The sequence below is a fragment of the Chrysemys picta genome, chromosome 25 (genome assembly GCF_011386835.1).
Source record: "Chrysemys picta bellii isolate R12L10 chromosome 25, ASM1138683v2, whole genome shotgun sequence".
Classification (NCBI taxonomy): Eukaryota; Metazoa; Chordata; order Testudines; family Emydidae; genus Chrysemys; species Chrysemys picta.
In genome coordinates, this window is record NC_088815.1 from 5,947,072 (window position 1) to 5,965,240 (window position 18,169).

The 18,169-nt window shown below is 51.8% G+C and overlaps 1 protein-coding gene across 19 annotated transcripts in view; it reads left to right on the forward strand.

The window, feature by feature from the left end:
* Positions 1–18,169, forward strand: part of CSNK1G2 (casein kinase 1 gamma 2) — a 91,011-nt gene that overhangs the window by 53,396 nt on the left and 19,446 nt on the right. For 12 of the 19 annotated variants that reach the window (XM_024107916.3, XM_065578612.1, XM_065578613.1 and 9 more), the window contains 3 exons: positions 13,973–14,013; positions 15,743–15,812; positions 17,753–17,901. In XM_024107916.3, the coding sequence (XP_023963684.2) occupies positions 13,973–14,013; positions 15,743–15,812; positions 17,753–17,901 (260 nt within the window). Of the gene's footprint in view, positions 1–13,972; positions 14,014–15,742; positions 15,961–16,017; positions 16,109–17,752; positions 17,902–18,169 lie in introns of all 19 variants that reach the window. The other 7 variants (XM_065578618.1, XM_065578624.1, XM_065578623.1 and 4 more) reach the window with 2 other exon arrangements.

Genomic DNA, 18,169 nt, shown 5'->3' on the forward strand with positions numbered 1-18,169 from the left:
ACCTCTTTGGAAATCTTAAACATAGTCTGTGGACCCAGAGGTTGAAAACCACTGGTCTAGGTATGTTACAGTAACACTTCAAGGCCCCAGTTGAGATCAGGTCCCTTTTGTGTTGTACAGACATGTAGGGAGAGAGGCAGTTCCTGCCCCAAAGAACTTACAGGCTATACAGACAGAACTTCTTCACTGGCTTATAACTGTACACACTGAAACCAGGACAGCAGGAAAATGAACAGTCCTTCCGCAGAGCCAGGTTTGTGAGACTGACCAAGAAGCTGCCGGGTGCTGCAGTGCCACCAATGTGCTTCCAATCGCCTTTCTTGGCCCACCCACAGTGATGTCACCCTGCTGGCCTCGTTTTGGAGGGAAACCGGGGCTTGGGTGGAGAGGAACTGCCTCAAACTGTGTGTGAGCGAGGCTGGTAGAAAAGCAGAGGTCATTTGAGGAACTGACAGGAGCCACAACTTTCTCGTCTCCAGAGGACGTCTGCACTCTTACTGTCCAGGGGCTCAACAATCTCTGGGTCTTGTTGTTCCCAGGTATCCAGCACTGGTATCCTTTGGCTGCCTAGGAGGTTGTGCCCTTTCCTCTTGGATGCAGATCCACCCATGGTGACTCGCCTGCTCGTCCAGGCCAGCCAGCAGCAGTGGCCTTCCCCCTCCACACACCCACCACCACCCTGGCTTCTCCCCCATCTCACCAGTTTAATTGCTTTGCTGGAAACTTGAGGCCACCTCCTGCCCTTAGGCATGTTTCAGAATGCAGCAGCTGCAGCTGGAGAGTATGGTGGGAGCTGCAAGAACACCCTATATCCCCCACTACTTACCCCCTTCCAGCTAGTTACCAAGGGCCAGCGCTACAATCCGCCTAATGCCTTGACCAGGCCGCTTCCACAGCAGAGACCAACGCTGCTGCCTTCTGAAATCTGAAGCAGGAGGAAGCTGTTTAGAGCAGGGGTGGCCAATGGGCCACGTGCCACCTCTTCCAAAGCGGCCCTGGCACCGGGCTCTGGCCCAGCGGCTTACTCTGCAGAGAGGTTGTGAAGTGTGCAGCCATCTGCTTTCTCTGGCTGCCACAAGTTAAGGATGAGAGCCGGGAGACTGGCTTGTTACCAGGGTGGCATGTGCCCAAAGGGAGTAGAGGAAAAGCACTGCCGTGCATGACAGAGTGCTAGCCAAGGAGCAGCAGCTAGGAAGCTAGGCAGCTGTGAGCACTGGTTTGCAATGGCTGTGTAGGATACTGTGCATCAAGGCCTGATTCTCTTCCCCCTTGGAATCTAGGGGAGTATCTCACATGAGACTGAATGGAGGCCCGAGTCCCTGGAGTGAGGCTTCTGCCTTCACAGGAGGATTGTTACCCTGCTCTCTATTAGTGTAGAAATGTTAAAAACTACATGCAGTACTTTAATCTAGTGCTCCTTTGCAAGGATCTCCAGACCCCCACTGTCTGTGCATGGCTGTGTCATCCTGTCCGGGAAATGGGCTTGAGGACCAATCGATTAGCAATCATGTAAATCCCGGGATATCAGGCTGGGAAGGTCAGCAATGAGCCCTCTTCATGTAGGGCCATTGACCTTGGGTGGGGCCTCAAAGTGCTCTCATGTTCCCGGTATTGTGTGTCTATTTCCTAGCTGAGTGTCTCTCCATCAGTGGTTCTGGGTAACCACTTGCACAGTGTCTTCCTTTATTCAGCTGGGTGTCTCTCCATCAGTGGTTCTGGGTAACCACTTGCACAGGACTTCACTTGTCCATGCATTTCCTGCAGTGGCTTTGCAGTGGAAGTGTGAATAATTTTAAAACCCTTTTTTGTCGTCTGAGCAAGAGACTTGTGTCTGCCGCTCTCTGGGTCTGTTGTGGAACCATCCATGATAGAGGGATTGGCACTTTACTGAGGGTGTTGTAGCTGTCTTAACAAAAAGTTAGCCTGGAAAGTCCAAAGTTAAGAGTAAACTATTTTTTGAGTGGCTTTGCAGAGTGAAGGTCACCCAAAGAAGCTTAACTCGGCCCTGTGTCCTCCCAGCCTTTGCACTCCTCCTGTCTTGTGTATATGATGATAATGACCTCTTGCTAGAGGCTCTAAGGGCTTGATCTAGCACAGCTTGGGCTCAGGGTGTTGCCCATTGATGAGCCCTGTGCCCTTGGTCTATGCCGCTGCATTTGGAATCTAGCCTTTAAGAGGGTCCGAGCCCCAGACGCGGTGGCTGTATGTCTGGGCTCAGTCTCATGGGGTGATCTTGCGTGGAAAGCCCAGATGCCTGTAGGGTATTGTCCGTCGGGTGTCTAGTGAAGAGACCTAAGAGGGAGGGGATGTGTGCCCACCTCAGACTGACTTACAGGCTTGTCTCCTTTTAGGGTGTCTTGTACTGTTCTTTGGGGGAGTGGGCATGCTGCCTGAGCCCAGAATGCCGCCTGCGTCTCAACTGGTTGATAAAAGAAATACTGGGGGGAGGGGAGAGAATAAATAAGTTGATCCCAGCTGGGACTGAAACTCCCCAAGCACCTGCTCAAGTACTTTGCAGCTGCATTTTCCCTTTGCGGCTGCCCATCAACCTTGTGCTGGTCCCCAGAACACTGGCGGGGGGGTTTTGAGCCAGTTGAAAAGTGAGAATTATATTTTGTGGTAAATCTTGGAAACTTTTTTTTTTTTTTTTTTTTTTTTTTCCAAAATTTTCTGTGAACGTTTAATTCTCCCCTCCCCCGCGCCCCTCGCTGAGTGGCAGGATGGGAGAAGGGAAGGGGCAATTTTTGCTTTAAAAAATTTCAAGTTAAACAAACAATCCCTGCAGCGATGTTTTGGTCAGTTGGAGCAGCCTTAAACTGACAACGAGGGCACTTCGAGACATGAGCCAGATTTTCTTGGTCCCAACCAGACCATGGTTCGTGCCTCGATCTGCATCTCCTGTAAAGCTCTGACATCTCTGAAGCGGGACAGAGCGCCACAGTGAAACGCCTGCCCTGGCTAGATCAAGCCCTTTTTCCCAAAATGTCCCTGCTCTGCCAGAGTGGTGTGGCGGTGACATTCATACCCATTCGGAGCATGCTTGCATAGCACAGGTAAGACCCCAGCAGCTGTCCCGTGCCTTGTCCACACTTCATGTTAGTGCCTTTGCTACCAGCGATGGAACTGAACTAGTGATAGCAACAGAGGCAAGGCCAGTGCAGACTCACCTCAGGCCCTAGGACTCTGCGGGATGGAAGGGTCCCAGAGCTTCAGCTTGACCCCGGAAATCTACACATCAATGAAACCGCCTCACAGCGTGAGCCTGAGTCAGGCAGCCGCGGGTGTCTAGTTGCTGTGTAGACATACCCTACGTGCATCCGTTTCAGAAAAGTAGAAAAGTGGTTGTGATAGCTACAAACTTTCCAGTTCGCTTCAAAATGTACCTGGCTGTCATTTTGAAGGCTGCCTTGGTATCCTGTTAACCTCATAGAGCCTTCAGTGTCCCTGGGAATTGGGCTCTTAGCCCCATCTATAGTTTACGTATATGCTTTTTCAAAAGCACTTCATTTTTTTAGAGAGACACTGGGAAAAAAAATCCTTATGTTGCTTACAAACCAGTCCCTTTCCCTTGATTACACTGTAGCGCATTAACCCATTTCACTGATCAACGCCAGTTATGGCCTGTTTACGTTGTGTGTTTCTCTTGGTTGAAGCGTAGGAATGGCCATGCAGTATCTTGACTTGCACCTGGCATTAGCCATCGTTGGTTCAGAGGGAACGAACTGATATGGGCAGTTATCAAGTGATCCAGTCCCCGCATCTGGCAGTCCGCTTTAGGGACACCCAGAGCATGGGGCTAATAGCCATTGATGGACCAATCCTTCAAGAACTTACCTAATTCTTTTTTTGAACCCAGTTATATTTTTGCCCTTCACAACATTCTCTGTCAACCAGCTCCACAGGTTGACTGTGTGTTGAGTGAAGTGCTTCCTTTTGTTTGTTTTAAACCTGCTGCCTGTTAATTTAATTGGATGACCCCTGGTTCTTGTGTTATGTGAAGGGGGTAAATAACCCTTCCTTATTTACTTTCTCCACACCAGTCATGATTTTATAGACCTCTGTCGTAGCCACTTAGTTGTCTCTTTGCCGGTCTTTAATCTCTGCTCAGATGGAAGCTGTTCCATACCCCTAATCATTTGTGTTGCCCTTCTCCGTACTTTTTTACAATTCTAATGTTTCTTTTTTGAGATGGGGTGACCAGAACTGCACGCAGTATTAATGGTGAGGGTGTGCTGTGGATTTATAGAGTGGCCTTATGATATTTTCTGTCTATCTATTCCTTTCCTAATGGTTCCTAACAGTCTGTTAGCTTTTTTTTGACTGCTGCTGCTCATCGAGTGAATGTTTTCAGAACTGTCCACAGTGACTCTAAGATCTTTCCTGAGTGGTAACAGTTAATTTAGACCCCGTCCATTTGTATGGACAGTTGGGTTTGTTTGCCCAATATGCATTATTTTGCATTTATCAACATTGAATTTCATCTGCCATTTTGTTGCCCAGTCACCCAGTTTTGTGAGATCCCTTTGCAACTCTTTGTAGTCTGCTTTGGACTTAACTGTCTTGAAAGGCAATGAAAACCAGTTTCCCGTTCAGGTTCTTGGTGCTGATTGGGTTTCAGACACTGAAGGGGAGGGAGTTGTTTTAAAGAGAGCTGTTTTCATTGGGATCTGTATTCATTTTTTTAATTATGGAAACCATTTTCGGTTGATCTGGAGGAGCCGTTGTGGATTATTTACATTTGGCGCCAGTTTTAAGTTGTCCTCTTCAAATTCATTGCATATGCCTGTGCCTGCCTTTACACACAGCTGTGCTGGTTTCTTTCATGCAACCAGAGGAGTGAGGAAAGAGGAAGTGTAATTTTTTAGTATACCTAGAGGCACCGCCTGAGATCAGGGCTGTCTTGCTCTGTACTGTCTGTATGGATAATGAGAGACAGTCGCTGCCCCAAAGAGCTGATGATCTAAACAGACAAGGGGTGGGATGGGAAACTGGCACAGAGGGGATGTGCCTCCTGCTAGGGTCCCTCATGGGGTCTGTGGCAGAGCCGGGAATCGTGCCTGGTCCCCAGTCCACTGACTTAGCCTCAAGACCCCCATTTATCTCCTTGTGCTTGGAGCATGTGTGATTAAAAGGTCAGAGGAAGGCTGGTGTGACATGCAGAAGCAGGTGTGAAAATGGCACTGTCCAAGCTCATTTTGGAAGGGAGAGGGGCAGGTGGGAAAATTATTTAAGGGGTTCAGAGAAATACACATGCTAGCTTTTAACAGTGATATTGTGACAAACGGGGAGGGTTTAAATGCTCTTGTGCCTAGTTATGCCTCTGTGGTATATTCCTACCCCAGTGTAACCTTCCTCCGGCTGTAGACGTTTCCTCCAAGCGTTTTGCTTCTGTGCAGAACAAGCAACACCTTGCATCAGCCAGTGCCACAAACCAAAATATTTTTGTTTTTCAGTAGCTCTCATCTCGACATTTTTTTTTCTAAAAACCACATTCACTCATGCAGATTCTCTGGCGCTTCCTGACACGTCACTAGCAGACGTGTGGTTCCCCCCATGGTTGCCTATGGACTGTTATAATATTAAAGATCTCTCGTTGTGAAACATGCAAAGGAGGGCAAGGAAAATAGAAAACCACCAGAACCATTTTCCAAGGTGATCCTAACTCCCTTCTAGCAGACAGCTCAAGGAGGGGTTCCCACATTGTGGATGGCAGTCCCTGGGGAAAGAGAACCCAGGAGGCCTAGCCCTCCCGCTCTTCTTTTTCTCATATTTTTGTTTCTTTATACTGCAAGCTCCATAGGGCAGCGCTCTGTCTTTAAGCACCTAGTACGCTCTGGGGGGCTAGATCAACAGTTAATAATGATCAAACCCTTCCCCGGGCTCCCACCCCTCTCTAGCTGTTTTGTTGGAGGCCCGGAACTAGTCCTGATTGGCTGGGTTACAGTACAATTTACCTGCCCTTTTCGGACCCACCTGCGGATTTATAGATTCATAGATTCTAGCACTGGAAGGGACCTTGAGAGGTCATTGAGTTCAGTCCCCTCCCCTCATGGCAGGACCAAATACTGTCTAGACCTGATAGACATTTTTCTAACCTACTCTTAAATATCTTCAGAGATGGAGATTCCACACCCTCCCTAGGCAATTTATTCCAGTGTTTAACCACCCTGACAGTTAGGAACTTTTTCCTAATGTCCAACCTACACCTCCCTTGCTGCAGTTTAAGCCCATTGTTTCTTGTTCTATCCTTAGAGGCTAAGGTGAACAAGTTTTCTTCCTCCTCCTTATGACACCCTTTTAGATACCTGAAAACTGCTATCATGTCCCCTCTCAGTCGTCTCTTTTTCCAAACTAAACAAACCCAATTCTTTCAGCCTTCCTTCATGGGTCATGTTCTCAAGACCTTTAATCATTCTTGTTGCTCTTCTCTGGACCCTCTCCAATTTCTCCACATCTTTCTTACGTGATTCAGTCCCAGGACCAGAAGTGTAAGCAAGGTGCTGTGTAACTCTGTGCACCAGCATAGCACCTGGCTGAGGGTGATGCTGAGTATTGGTGTATTATAACACCCTATCGAGGGGGCTGATGCAGACTGGGTAATTGACAAACTCAGCCAGCAGGGGGCAGTGATGATACATCTCCCATTTGCATCTCTATCCATCCACACTAACTTGTTCTCATAATTACATTCCCTCCAACTCCAGCAGTTGCTTGCATGTGCTGGATGCTGCACTGTATCAGTTATATTGCTGTTACTTTTCCTGAGTTCTGGTCCGTCATCCCCGTTGGGTTTCCTTCAAGATATTTCATACACTCTCCTCCCTCTGCAGTCTTGTGTAAGCAAGGGGCAAATCCCCTTGCATTGCCCGCCTCAGGTCTCCCCTCCCCTGTAGGACAAAATTGCATCGTTTTGACCAGGAGTCTCAAACTCAGTTTACCTTAGGGCCAGGGCCAGTCCTCAAATCCTCCCAGCGTGCTAATAATGTCACTGAAGATGGTGTTCAGAAAAGAAAACGTTTATATTGTATTTTTTATTTCAACTTTCTTAGAAATAATAAAGCTGTCATTCAACTTTATACAATTCTTTGCCTGCCAGAGAGTTGTTAGTGTTTGCCAGACACCTGGCAACGCTTCAGTTCTGTCAGTTCGTTGACGTTTGGCCTCCGTGACTGAGCAGTTGAAACCTTCAGGATTGCAGCAAGGTGTGCATCCGAGAGTTGTGTTCGGGATTTTGACTTGTTTATATTCATTGTGGAAAAAAATGATGCTGCCTCCATAGCTGACTCTGCCCAGCGACTAGTGATGATATCGCTGTCCCTCTCCCCCAGCCAATGGGAGCTGCGGGGGGAAGTGCCTGCAGCAGACCTTGCCGGCAGCATGTCTGCATGCATCTCTCCTCCGTGGGCCGCAGTGGGGAGGTTCTCGGGCCGCAGATGGCCCGCGGGCCGGGACTTAGACTCCTGGTTTTGACCATCAGCTGGTTGTAGTGACTGGAGGCAAGTAGGGCAGCAGCAGCTGAACTGCAAGAGGTGACCTGAAGTCAGTATATGCGGGTTGAGGATAGTGATCCCCATCACACGAGCTGTTGTCTCCAAGTGCTCGTGGGGTCGCTGGAGGGTTGAGTGCCCCACAGGCTAAGAGCTGGGCTGGGATGAGCCGCAAGAGACTTTTCCTGGCATTTGTTCACGCCTGGAAAGTCTGAGTGGAGTTTGTATTTGAACATCGTTCGTCACATATTGGGGCCTCTCCCTTCAGCTGAGATCTCAAAGCTGCAGCAGCCTGTGGCTTGGGCAGTAGCGGGATGGAAGATTGCCTGGGGAAAACCAGGCAGAGGCAGTGGTGGTGTTCGGCCTGAGCCAGTACTGTCCAAGTGCCCCAGTCCAGCAGAGAAGAGGTTAGCACAGGGGTCCGGTTCACCATGAGCCTTTGCGGAAGAGGGAGGATGTTAGGCCCAGATCGTCAGAGGTGTTTTGGCACCTAACTCTCATTGATTTCGAGGCCTTTGAAGGTCTCGGCTGTAGTCCCTATCATCCAGCAAAGGTCCAGTGTTGGTGATTTTTGTCCCTGTCTCCGCTCTCCTTGCAGTGTCAAGTGGATCCTTCACTTCCTGTCGTCAGTTATCACATACGGTAGCTGTTAAAAAGCTGCTACGTTCCATACTAGGGATGGCTGCGTTTCAGGGGTGGATGGAGTGATCCAGCATGCTGGAGACAGTAGTTTGCATTGGTTCTAAGCAGGTTAAAGGGGCCTTTGTTCACTACAGGTAACACCTGGGACTGGGAGAACTAAAACAGGACGAGGTGAGAGGGCAAGGCCTGTTGTGTTAGAGCCTGGTGTAGGGGGCCGGGTTCACTGATCCCTGGGATGGTCTGGTTTCTATGGGCCTGTCACGCAACAACGTGTGAGAGAAAAGCTCCTTTGAATGGGACTGTAACCCTTCCTTTTCTCTCCCCCCCCCCCCCCCCCCCCCCCCCCAAATGGCAGGGAGCCTTGAGGACCAGGGCAATTCCTGCCACTACCACTTAACTCACCCATCAGTGGCAAGGCGATGCCCCCACTTTCCATGTCCAGCAGTTGTGGCTGTCCTGACAGAACAAGGAGCAATGGTCTCAAGTTGCAGTGGGGGAGGTCTAGGTTGGATATTAGGAAACACTATTTCACTAGGAGGGTGGTGAAGCACTGGAATGGGTTACCTAGGGAGGTGGTGGAATCTCATCCTTAAAGGTTTTTAAGGCCCGGCTTGATAAAGCCCTGGCTGGGATGATTTAGTTGGGAATTGGTCCTGCTTTGAGCAGGGGGTTGGACTAGATGACCTCCTGAGGTCTCTTCCAACCTGAATATTGTATGAATGATGCCATGAAGGACTCAAGGAGAACTCTGTTACATTACAGAACCTTTTGTAGCTGCTGCCAGCCTCAGCATTGGCTCAGCCAGCGTTGATCCCAGGATGGGGTGGCATGCCAGCCCCCGCCTTGCCCCGATAGCACTTAAGGATTCCCACAGTCCAACCCAGGGCAGTGGTATGGGAACAATTTGTATAGTGGGGGTGCTAAGAGTTGTTCAACCAAACTGTAAACCCTGTATATTATGGAAGCCACTTCAATCCAGGGGGTGTGGCCGCACCTCTAGTTCCAGCACCTGACCCAAGGAGTAGGGGGAGAGAAGCTTCTGCCACTGGCTCCCTGTTTACTTTCTATACTCCCTGCCCCTCCCCCCCACACACACACCTCTTGTGGCGTTTGCAAAATGCTGAGGTTATGCTGAATGAAAGAGAATCTCCCTGGATGTGTTAATCCTCCCTGTGTTCCTCTGTTCACTGGACTGTTTCCATGTACTGTGTATCGGAGACAGCAGCCACTGTAAAAGAGCTTAGAGCTGGGGAGTGAGGGGGGAGAGTTTGAAGAGATCAGGCATTTCAGGATTGCACAAAGGCCCCTCCCATCCAGCCCATGTTCACTGGGCCAGAGGCTCTCACCTTATGCAGCACCACTGAGTTGTGGGGCAAGTGCCAGCTCATGAGAGAATTCACACCGAGGAGCCCTTCCTAATGCTGATACCCATAATCCTTTGCCTCGCTTTAGTACCTTCCATCCATGCATTGATCATTACAGAGTGCTCTCTCTCTCTCTCCTCGGAGCACTGCTCAAGCATTTGGCCCCTTGATGTGTTTTTTCCCAGCTGTAAAATGGGCACAGAGGCTGTGTTGGTGAAAGTTAGGACTAGAACTCATGAGTCCTGGCTCCCATTCTGTAGCTGGTCCACACATCTTCTAGACAGATGACATGAGACAGTACAGGAACAGATACTGGTTCTTATCTGGCCCTCACCATAATATCTGAGCAGCTCCGCATCAATCTCCACATTCCTGTAAGGAGAGGGGAAGTATTATTCTCACTTTACAGATGAACAGCTGAGGCATAGCCTTGCTGGCGTGACCTGCCCAAGATCGTGCAGGGAGCCAAGATCTGTGGGCTGAGCTGGGAATTTAATCCAGGTCTCCTGAGCCCAGCGCTCTCTCCATTAAACCATCCTTCCTACTACTCCGGTGGTGAAGGTGGATTGGTTTAAAATGCAGCATCGCTCTGTCATGGGGCAGGGTTCGGCTCCTCGAAAGGCCAGCCAACACCTCATGGAAAATTATACGCAGTGGGAGCAATTCTGCTCATATCTCCCGTGCATTCCTCTCCTTGTCATTCTAGGACACAGTTTCACAGCAGCTGTCACAAGAAGAGGGTTATTGCTGCTTTTGGTGGGCACCAAGAGCTGTGTCTGAGTAATTCAGTCACAACGAGTCAGAAATGAGACCTGTGCACGTAACTGCTGATACCCATGCTGCTTAGCTGTGCCTGAATCTCGCTTCCGTTCAGTTGTCCATCTCTTAAAGGCAAACTGCAGTGATTGGCTCCAGTACATTCAGAGAGCTAGGTATTTATTCTGGAAGGAGATGAGTGAAATGGGAGTTTAGATCTTTTTGGAAACAGACCCCATTGAATTCTCTTCCTAACCAGGCTCAGGGGTGATGTGATATATGAATCCTTTAACACATTTCTAAGGTGTATGCCCGCTTGGCACTGGCTGCGGTATAAACCCTGTATTACGGTGCAGCTTCCTTTATAAGCCCCGGGTGTTCGCCGTGAGCTACATCTTTGATATTCAGGCCACTTATTGAGGTGCTAAACTTGAGGCACCCAGCTTTGGCTGAAATTTCCTTGAGTCCCATGGAAGGTTTAAATAAGTCTCCTGTAATTTATATTCTGAAGGATGGTTCCCCTTCCAGCCCTAGTTCATGGCTCTATGACCTCTTCCAGCTGTGCACATCAAGCGCCATGCTGAGGAGAACCTTTTCAGACTGGCCTTCTGCCGGAGAGGTTGTGCAAAGCATTAAGGGGCAGAGGGAAGGGTGATAGGCTTGTGCAAAAAGTTTGTTTTGGCTTTTAAAGTCAGAGATGTTTTAGGGTGTAATAATAATCCCTAGGTTTTCCTTTTCCCTAGACTGCAGGTATGTGACATGCACAGTCCAGCAGTCCTGCTGAGCTGAATGATTCGCATTTCCTGCTCGTGCAGAAGTTAAATACAGCTTTAACTCTAATTCTCTCCCAACACAAAGATTTTGGGTAAATCTCGCTGCTTTGGTTTCCACTGTGGCCCTTTCTCCTTTAAATAGGTGGAGGGACAAGGCATTTTTCCCTGCCACCTGCCGGCCAAGCACCAGGAGGTACTGTGTTCTCAGCCTGGAGGTGCCTTCTGCTGTTTCCATTGTTCGTTGCAAAGGGAAAGCAGGCCAGCTTCTTCACAGGCTGGAGCTTTTGAGCGCCAATCGCAATAGGGGGACAGAGTTAGAAAGGAAATGCTGTCAGGGAATATTGCATCTTGTGTTCGCTGCCTCGGACCATCTCCCTAGACCTGGGTGCACTAGCAGTGTATGGACGCAATACGTCATACATATGCATATCAATTAAAGGACGCTATAAAAATAAAAAGTACGGCGTTGCTAGAGTTGCTGGCTTTCGAAGGGGAGAGGTTCATATTTTGGTATTGGGTTGATGAGTTTGTTTCTGACACTATATAGAATCTTCCTGACTTACCTAAAATAAGGCACAATTTTTTTAACAATGAGAGTTGTTATAAACCAGATTGGTGCCATGGCTTGGGAGTGATGTGTGTGGACATCCCTGACCCCCATTCAGGAAAAACAGGAAATTTCGCCATCAGAACTGTAGCAAATCTAGAATTTGGACTGAGAATCTGCCGCCCTTCAGATAAATGAATTTCCAAGCCCTGTTGATGGTGAAGGTTCCACTATCAGCCCCAGTTGTGCAGCATTCCCTTCCCCAGCTTCAGGCCGGCAGGCAAGTTTCCCGTATCTTAGCCTTCCATCTCAGAGTACGTCACCAGCCATTGCTGATTTCCCCCTTCCTTCCCCCTCTGCGGGATGAAAACATTGTTATTACTTGAGATCTACTGATTAAAAGAGCTGTGGTGAGAGCCAAGAATTGTTATCCCCATTGTACGGATGGGGAAACTGAGGCATGGAGCAAGAGATGTGACTTGCCTGAGGTGACACAATGGGTCAGGCTGGAATGGAGCCGGGGAATCCTGTGCTCTAGCCACTTGGTCGCTCGTGTTGGAATCATGTAACTAAATCCATTTTGTGCATTATCTACCGTTGGGCACCATCTCGGGGCTCTGTAAGGGCCCTGTATCGATGTGAGGAGACTAGGGTCCTGCCCTTGCCGTTTCCTGAGATTTGCACTCAAATCCAGCTTGGTCCCATGGAAACGGCTGGCCCTGGGGTTTAACCCAGCGTCGTGCTGCCCTGCTCCCCCGGCTGCAGAAGGGGAACCGCTCCCTCCCTAGGGGGGTGGTCCTCTGAGGCGTGGGATGGGGAGGCTGTGGCTAAGTGAAAGTTGTTTGCGGTCAGATGTTACACACAAGGAAAAGACCCCAGCGCGATGGGACTAGACAGATCCCTGGGGGCAGCGCTGGCCGTCCCTAGTGTAACATTGAGCAAAAACTAATCCTCTGCTGTAACTGGAGCCTTGAGCTAAGTAAAGGGACTGGGTGTTCAAAGGAGCTCCCTTCTGCTCTCTGAGGTGATTCCCTGCATGGATCTGCTCCGCAGAGGCTGCATGTAAACTTTTGCGACCCAATGCTCAGTGCATTACACGTCCCCAATACACAGAGGGTACGAGTCTGTTACAGCACCAGCTATGGAGTCCAGCTTTTTAGCTGCAGCTGCAGAGACTCCTGCGTTTGGTTCTGCAGGTGCCCAGTTCCATCCCCAATGGGTTGGCCGTGAGGGAGGCTGTTGGGCTTGGGCCTTCTAAATGGTGCTGTCCCTTGGGGAAGCTTGCCCTGGGGCTAGATGAGGGCGGACAGCCCAACTGCTGCTTGTTCTCTGCTGACTGCCGCAGGCAGCAAACCGGAGTTCTGCAGAGCCTAGCGGTCCCTTTGTTCCCATGGTGATGGTGGTGCCCCTCTGAATACCCTGGGGTGGGATAGAAGCCAGGATAGCCCCATGGGGCTCCAAGCTCATGTGTGGGTGCACCTGCAGAGTGGGTCTGTGCAGGCCATCTCCCCAGAGGAGCGCAGTTATCATGGCAAGTAGCCATTCTGCTCCCACTGGGCCCCGGGGCTCCAGAGAAGCGATGGTTCGTTAGTAGTAATAATGTGGTAATTACAGCAATGCCGGAGGGCCCCGTTGTGCCAGGTGCTGTACAAACACAGAGCAGCAGATGTGCTTTAAGGAGAGACGCCCTGCTCCGTTCTCATCCTGGGCTGCTGTTTGCGGTGTCCTAGCTTTGGGGCTTGTGTCCCATTTTGAGATGAAGGAGCTGTGAGGTAAGGCCAAGGCTCATCTTCTATTGCACAAGACCCTCTGCTGCTGGAGGAGCAGGGAAACCCCCCTCCCTCCCCACTGCGGATGTTTGCAGGCCCACGTTGCTAGTTCACAGTGAGCTAAGGGCCATGCCCAGACTTTTCTAGCAGCGCAGGGCACCTTGGTAACTTGCTGGGGGCTGTGCCAACTTCCATAAAATGCAATAGATTGAAAGTACCTTCACCTACTTATTGCAGAGATGTGGCCTGGAAAGACTACAGGTCCCAGCATGCACTGCTTCCATCCTGAGAGAACATTACATATGGGGACCTCTCTGTTCCCAACGCCTCACCAGTCACCCGAACAACTTGTAGCTTCCAAATAGCAAGTGAATTCGAGTGTGCTGCCTTGGGGATAAAGAACTGCAGCACGCCCTTTCACTAACTGTACAGAGACTGTTCCTTGTTACGGACCGAGGGGACAAAGATCTCCCCGTTCGCTTCTCTGCAAACCGCCTGACCTGCTGGGGATGCTTTTAAAGATAAGAGCTTGCTAGAGAATTTGGCTTGTTCCCAGCCTGCTGCGTTTGACACCTGGGGATTGTTTGTAAGTTTCACTCGCTCCCAATGTTATTTCTCTCATCTCTTTCTGCAGGGAAGAATCTCTACACGAATGAATACGTAGCTATAAAATTGGTAAGTTTCTTTTCCTTCCCTCTCAGTGTGCTGTCCAGGTTAGCTAGTGTTTCAAAGCCTGGCCTTTTACTAATGGGTTCAAATGTCTCTAGCTGAACCAGTGGTTACATAGAGGCTATGTAAGATGCGTTAGGCGGTGGTTGAGAACCTAGTGCATGCAAAGCAATTAATGCAGTCACCAAGCCATGAGGTTTGGGCGTGAGAAGCGTGTGGCTCTGAAGCTCTGTTGAGTCGGGATCAGCTGGATCATGGCAACTCCAGAACTTTCCTAGTGTCTGCCTCACACTAGCCATCTCAACGATTGGTACCGGGGAGTCTCAGCAGAGAGACCAAGAGTGAAAGAGCCATGGACCCTGCGTTATCCAGGTCAGGATGAGATGCACTCGGGGAGCTTCAGTATCCCCCTCCTAGGTTCCCATCGGTACCTTCCCCCAGCACTGTGTTTCTTGCCATGCCACTTGGGACAAGGCCGCCTCCTGCTCAGCCTCCCCTTGCATTGGCCTAGCAGCAGAGGGAACAGGCAGCCTGTTGCTGTCTCCCTTCCTGCAGTCCCCGCCCATCATGAGGTGTCTAACAAACTCACCCATGGAAGCTGCATTTCTCTGCTTGAGCAGCACTCCACTGTTGGGGCTGGTCCCAGCCCATATCTGGAGTGCAGGCCAGGAAGGGTAGGGGGAATGGGCCCAAGTCCACATAGCCCAGAACTGGCATCGTGGGGTAGATGTGCCAAGAAGGGTAGAGAAACCTTGCATGGCAGAGCCTTCCACTCAACAGCAGGAACTCAAGTGTCCCTTTGTAGCTTAGGTGAGTGGGAGACTGAGGTGTGGAGGGGTGAAAACCCCATCTGTTTGTGGAGCTAATGGAACTGCTCCTGTGTGAGGCGCTCCAGCCTCAGCCAGTGCTGTCCTAGCTGCACAGACATTGCCCCTCGCTGCGTCCTAATCTGAGCCTTCCCCCTCGGCCGGTGCCCCGGGCTCTGCTCTCTCTGCTTGGCACTTTCAGGGTTCCCCGGAGGGGGTGGCTAAAGCACGGGGCATTGACCTAACTCTCCTCCCAGGGCAACTGCTGGTGAAACTCCCCAAAGCTCCAGCCGAGGGTTTTAGGAACTCTCGCCCGGTGTGCCCAAGCTGTCCGGTGGCAAATCCCCATGTGTCAGAGGGAGAGTCCCAGGGGCAGGTTTCCTGCTCAGTTACTCTGCCTCTGGGATTGCCAAGGTACAGATTCTCCAGCCTTTCTCCTCCCTCCCTGCCCCAAAAGCGACTGACCAGAAACAAAGTCAGAGGAGAGAGATCATCGTCTCTGGCCTGGAGTCTCCATTATACCTCAGCCCCTTTGCATCACCCTGGCCTTCATGTAACTGAGGCCTTGTGCTTTGTGGTGGTGCCGGTCCCTCGTTGGGACGATTTCCTGCCATGTCCGTTCTCTCTCACGCAGGGACCTACATTCTCTCCCCGTCTCATTCTTTGGTTTCGATTCATTTCCTGTAAATTAAGAAAATTGCCCAGTGGATCAGATGTCCACCCCTGAGGGTTGGTCTCCATTTCATGCCAACTTCCCATAGACCAGACCCCTTCTCTGCTCTGTAATGAACGTTTGGGTGAGCTGTAAAATGTGCCGCAGCCATTTGCCTTGCTTGAAGTCAGGGCATCTGAAGTAAGCAGCCCTTCCCGAGACCCTGCATGGCCCGCTCATTTGCTTCCCTCCTCTCTCTTTCTCTCACTTCCCACAGGAACCGATAAAATCCCGAGCCCCACAGCTGCATCTGGAATATCGGTTTTACAAACAGCTCGGAAATGCAGGTAAGGAGCAGCAGTGCGTGCAGAGCACCGGGGAGGGGCCCAGCTGGCCTGGAAGGACAGGCGTGGGGGAGCGTGTGCAGCTCTCATTGTAACCATGACACTGCAGCTTTGCCCTCTATCCCCAGCGTGAGCTGCTCGGCTGACAGAGGCAGGTTTTCCATACGCTTCTCAGCTTTGATCCCCTTTGTTTTCATTTCTGTGCTAGTGTCGGGGATGCGGCTGAGCTGCCTCGGGTCATCTGGGACCCTCCTTCCCCTGCACCCCCTTCCCAAAGAGCAGGGTGTCCTGCTCCCCAGGTGATGGGGCTGGGTGGGGGGTGTCACCCCTCCAAGCTGGGACTGACCCTGGGACTCCCGATACAGGGGAAGGTGGGAAAGTGTCTCTCAGCCAGGAGGAGAACGGTGGCCATTGAGTGCCAGCAGCCTCTGTTCCTGGGGTATGGGCGGAGTCCCGTGGGGTTCAGATCCGGCTAACGCCCTTTCGCACTGTCCCAGCTCCTTCCGGCCAGTGCCTGAGGAATGGATGGTGTTTGGATTGTCAGGCAGGTCCCTGGGAAGGGTCATCTCCTTCCCCCCAAACAAACCTCAGGAATCCGGTGTGCATCATACGTGGTGATTCCATCTCCCTGCGTCAGAGGATCCAGAAACTAAGCTAGTCCTTCCCTCTCCGTCCCCAAGTCCTCCAGCACTGGAGTAGAAGGGATTGGCTGTGAGCTGGGAGTGGGGAGCTGCAGGACGGGAGTGAGGGGTGTCGCAGAGCTGGGGCGGGGAGGGGAGTTCAGAGCTGGAATAGCAGGGGGCTGCGGGTCGGGAGTGAAGGGCATCGCAGAGCTGGGGGGGCAGGGCTGGAATAACGGGCTGCAGGTCGGGAGTGAGGGGCATCGCAGAGCTGGGGGGGCAGGGCTGGAATAGCAGGGGGGCTGCGGGTCAGGAGTGAGGGGCATCGCAGAGCTGTCAGGGGGAGCTCAGGGCTGGAATAGCAGGGGGGCTGCGGGTCAGGAGTGAGGGGCATCGCAGAGCTGTCGGGGAGCTCAGGGCTGGAATAGCAGGGGGGCTGCGGGTCAGGAGTGAGGGGCATCGCAGAGCTGGGGGGACAGGGCTGGAATAGCAGGGGGGTTGCGGGTTGGAAGTGAAGTGCATCGCAGAGCTGTCGGGGGGGAGCTCAGGGCTGGAATAGCGGGGGTTGCGGGTCGGGAGTGAAGGGCATCGCAGAGCTGGGGGGGCAGGGCTGGAATAGCAGGGGGGCTGCGGATCGGGAGTGAAGGGCATCGCAGAGCTGTCGGGGGGGAGCTCAGGGCTGGAATAGCAGGGGGCTGTGGGTTGGGAGTGAGGGACATTGTCGTTACGCACAGGGTGCATTGCTCAATGCCTGGCTGCCATCTTTCTGGTTCCACCTTGTCGGCTGTTTTTCACAGAAACCAGCTTTCCCCCGACCCCTTGGAGCAGAGGGGCAAGTCCTGTTAACACAGCTTGTAAAAATGGCATGAGGGCCCCTAGTGAGTGCCAGGGGTGCCAACATCCATCCCGGCCCAGGTCTCGCCCCCAGCTGAGCTCAGCCCCTTCCTTCCGCCCCGAACAGGGGCAGCTTGTGCCTCTCCGGCAGGGTGACAGCATGTGGAGAACCCAGCCCTGCTCGGGAATAATGCAGCAGAGTAGTTGTGGGGGTGCAAGGGAGGGGCAGACTCCCCCTTGCTAACTATTCCCAATTAATGTTCTGCCCGGGGAGGGGAGGAGGTGTTCATTGCCTCATAACCCCCGGTATTGGCTGCTATTCCAGCACTAGCCGCACCTCCCTGGTACCGGGGTTACCGCCCTGGGTTCTCCGGCCCCCTGCTTTTGGCCTTAGAGGCCCCCCTGGCCGGGGTGCTGCCGCTGGGAGGGAAGGGATTTTTCTGTCTCGGCTGCAGCTTGGCGCTGACTCCCCCACACTCGCTCTTGCAGAAGGAATTCCTCAGGTTTATTACTTTGGGCCCTGTGGGAAGTACAACGCCATGGTGCTGGAGCTGCTGGGACCCAGCCTGGAAGACCTGTTTGACCTGTGCGATCGGACCTTCACGCTCAAAACCGTCCTGATGATAGCGATACAGTTGGTAAGCGCCGCGGCCCCCGGGCTCCGCCTGTGCGTGAGAGCAGCTGGGAAGTATGGCACGCCCTGCCGTCGAATCCCCAGGGACCAGCCCCCCCAATCCCAAAGGAGATGCCCCAGGGGCCCAGCCAGAACATACGGTTGGGGGTGGGGGGTGAAGAGGAAGAAGGAGGCAAAAGCACCCAATGTTTAACTCTTATTGGGGGTGCAGTCAGGGTTTGGCAGGCAGCTTCCTGGCAGGAGATCAGCAGGCTGCATGTTCCGCACCAAAC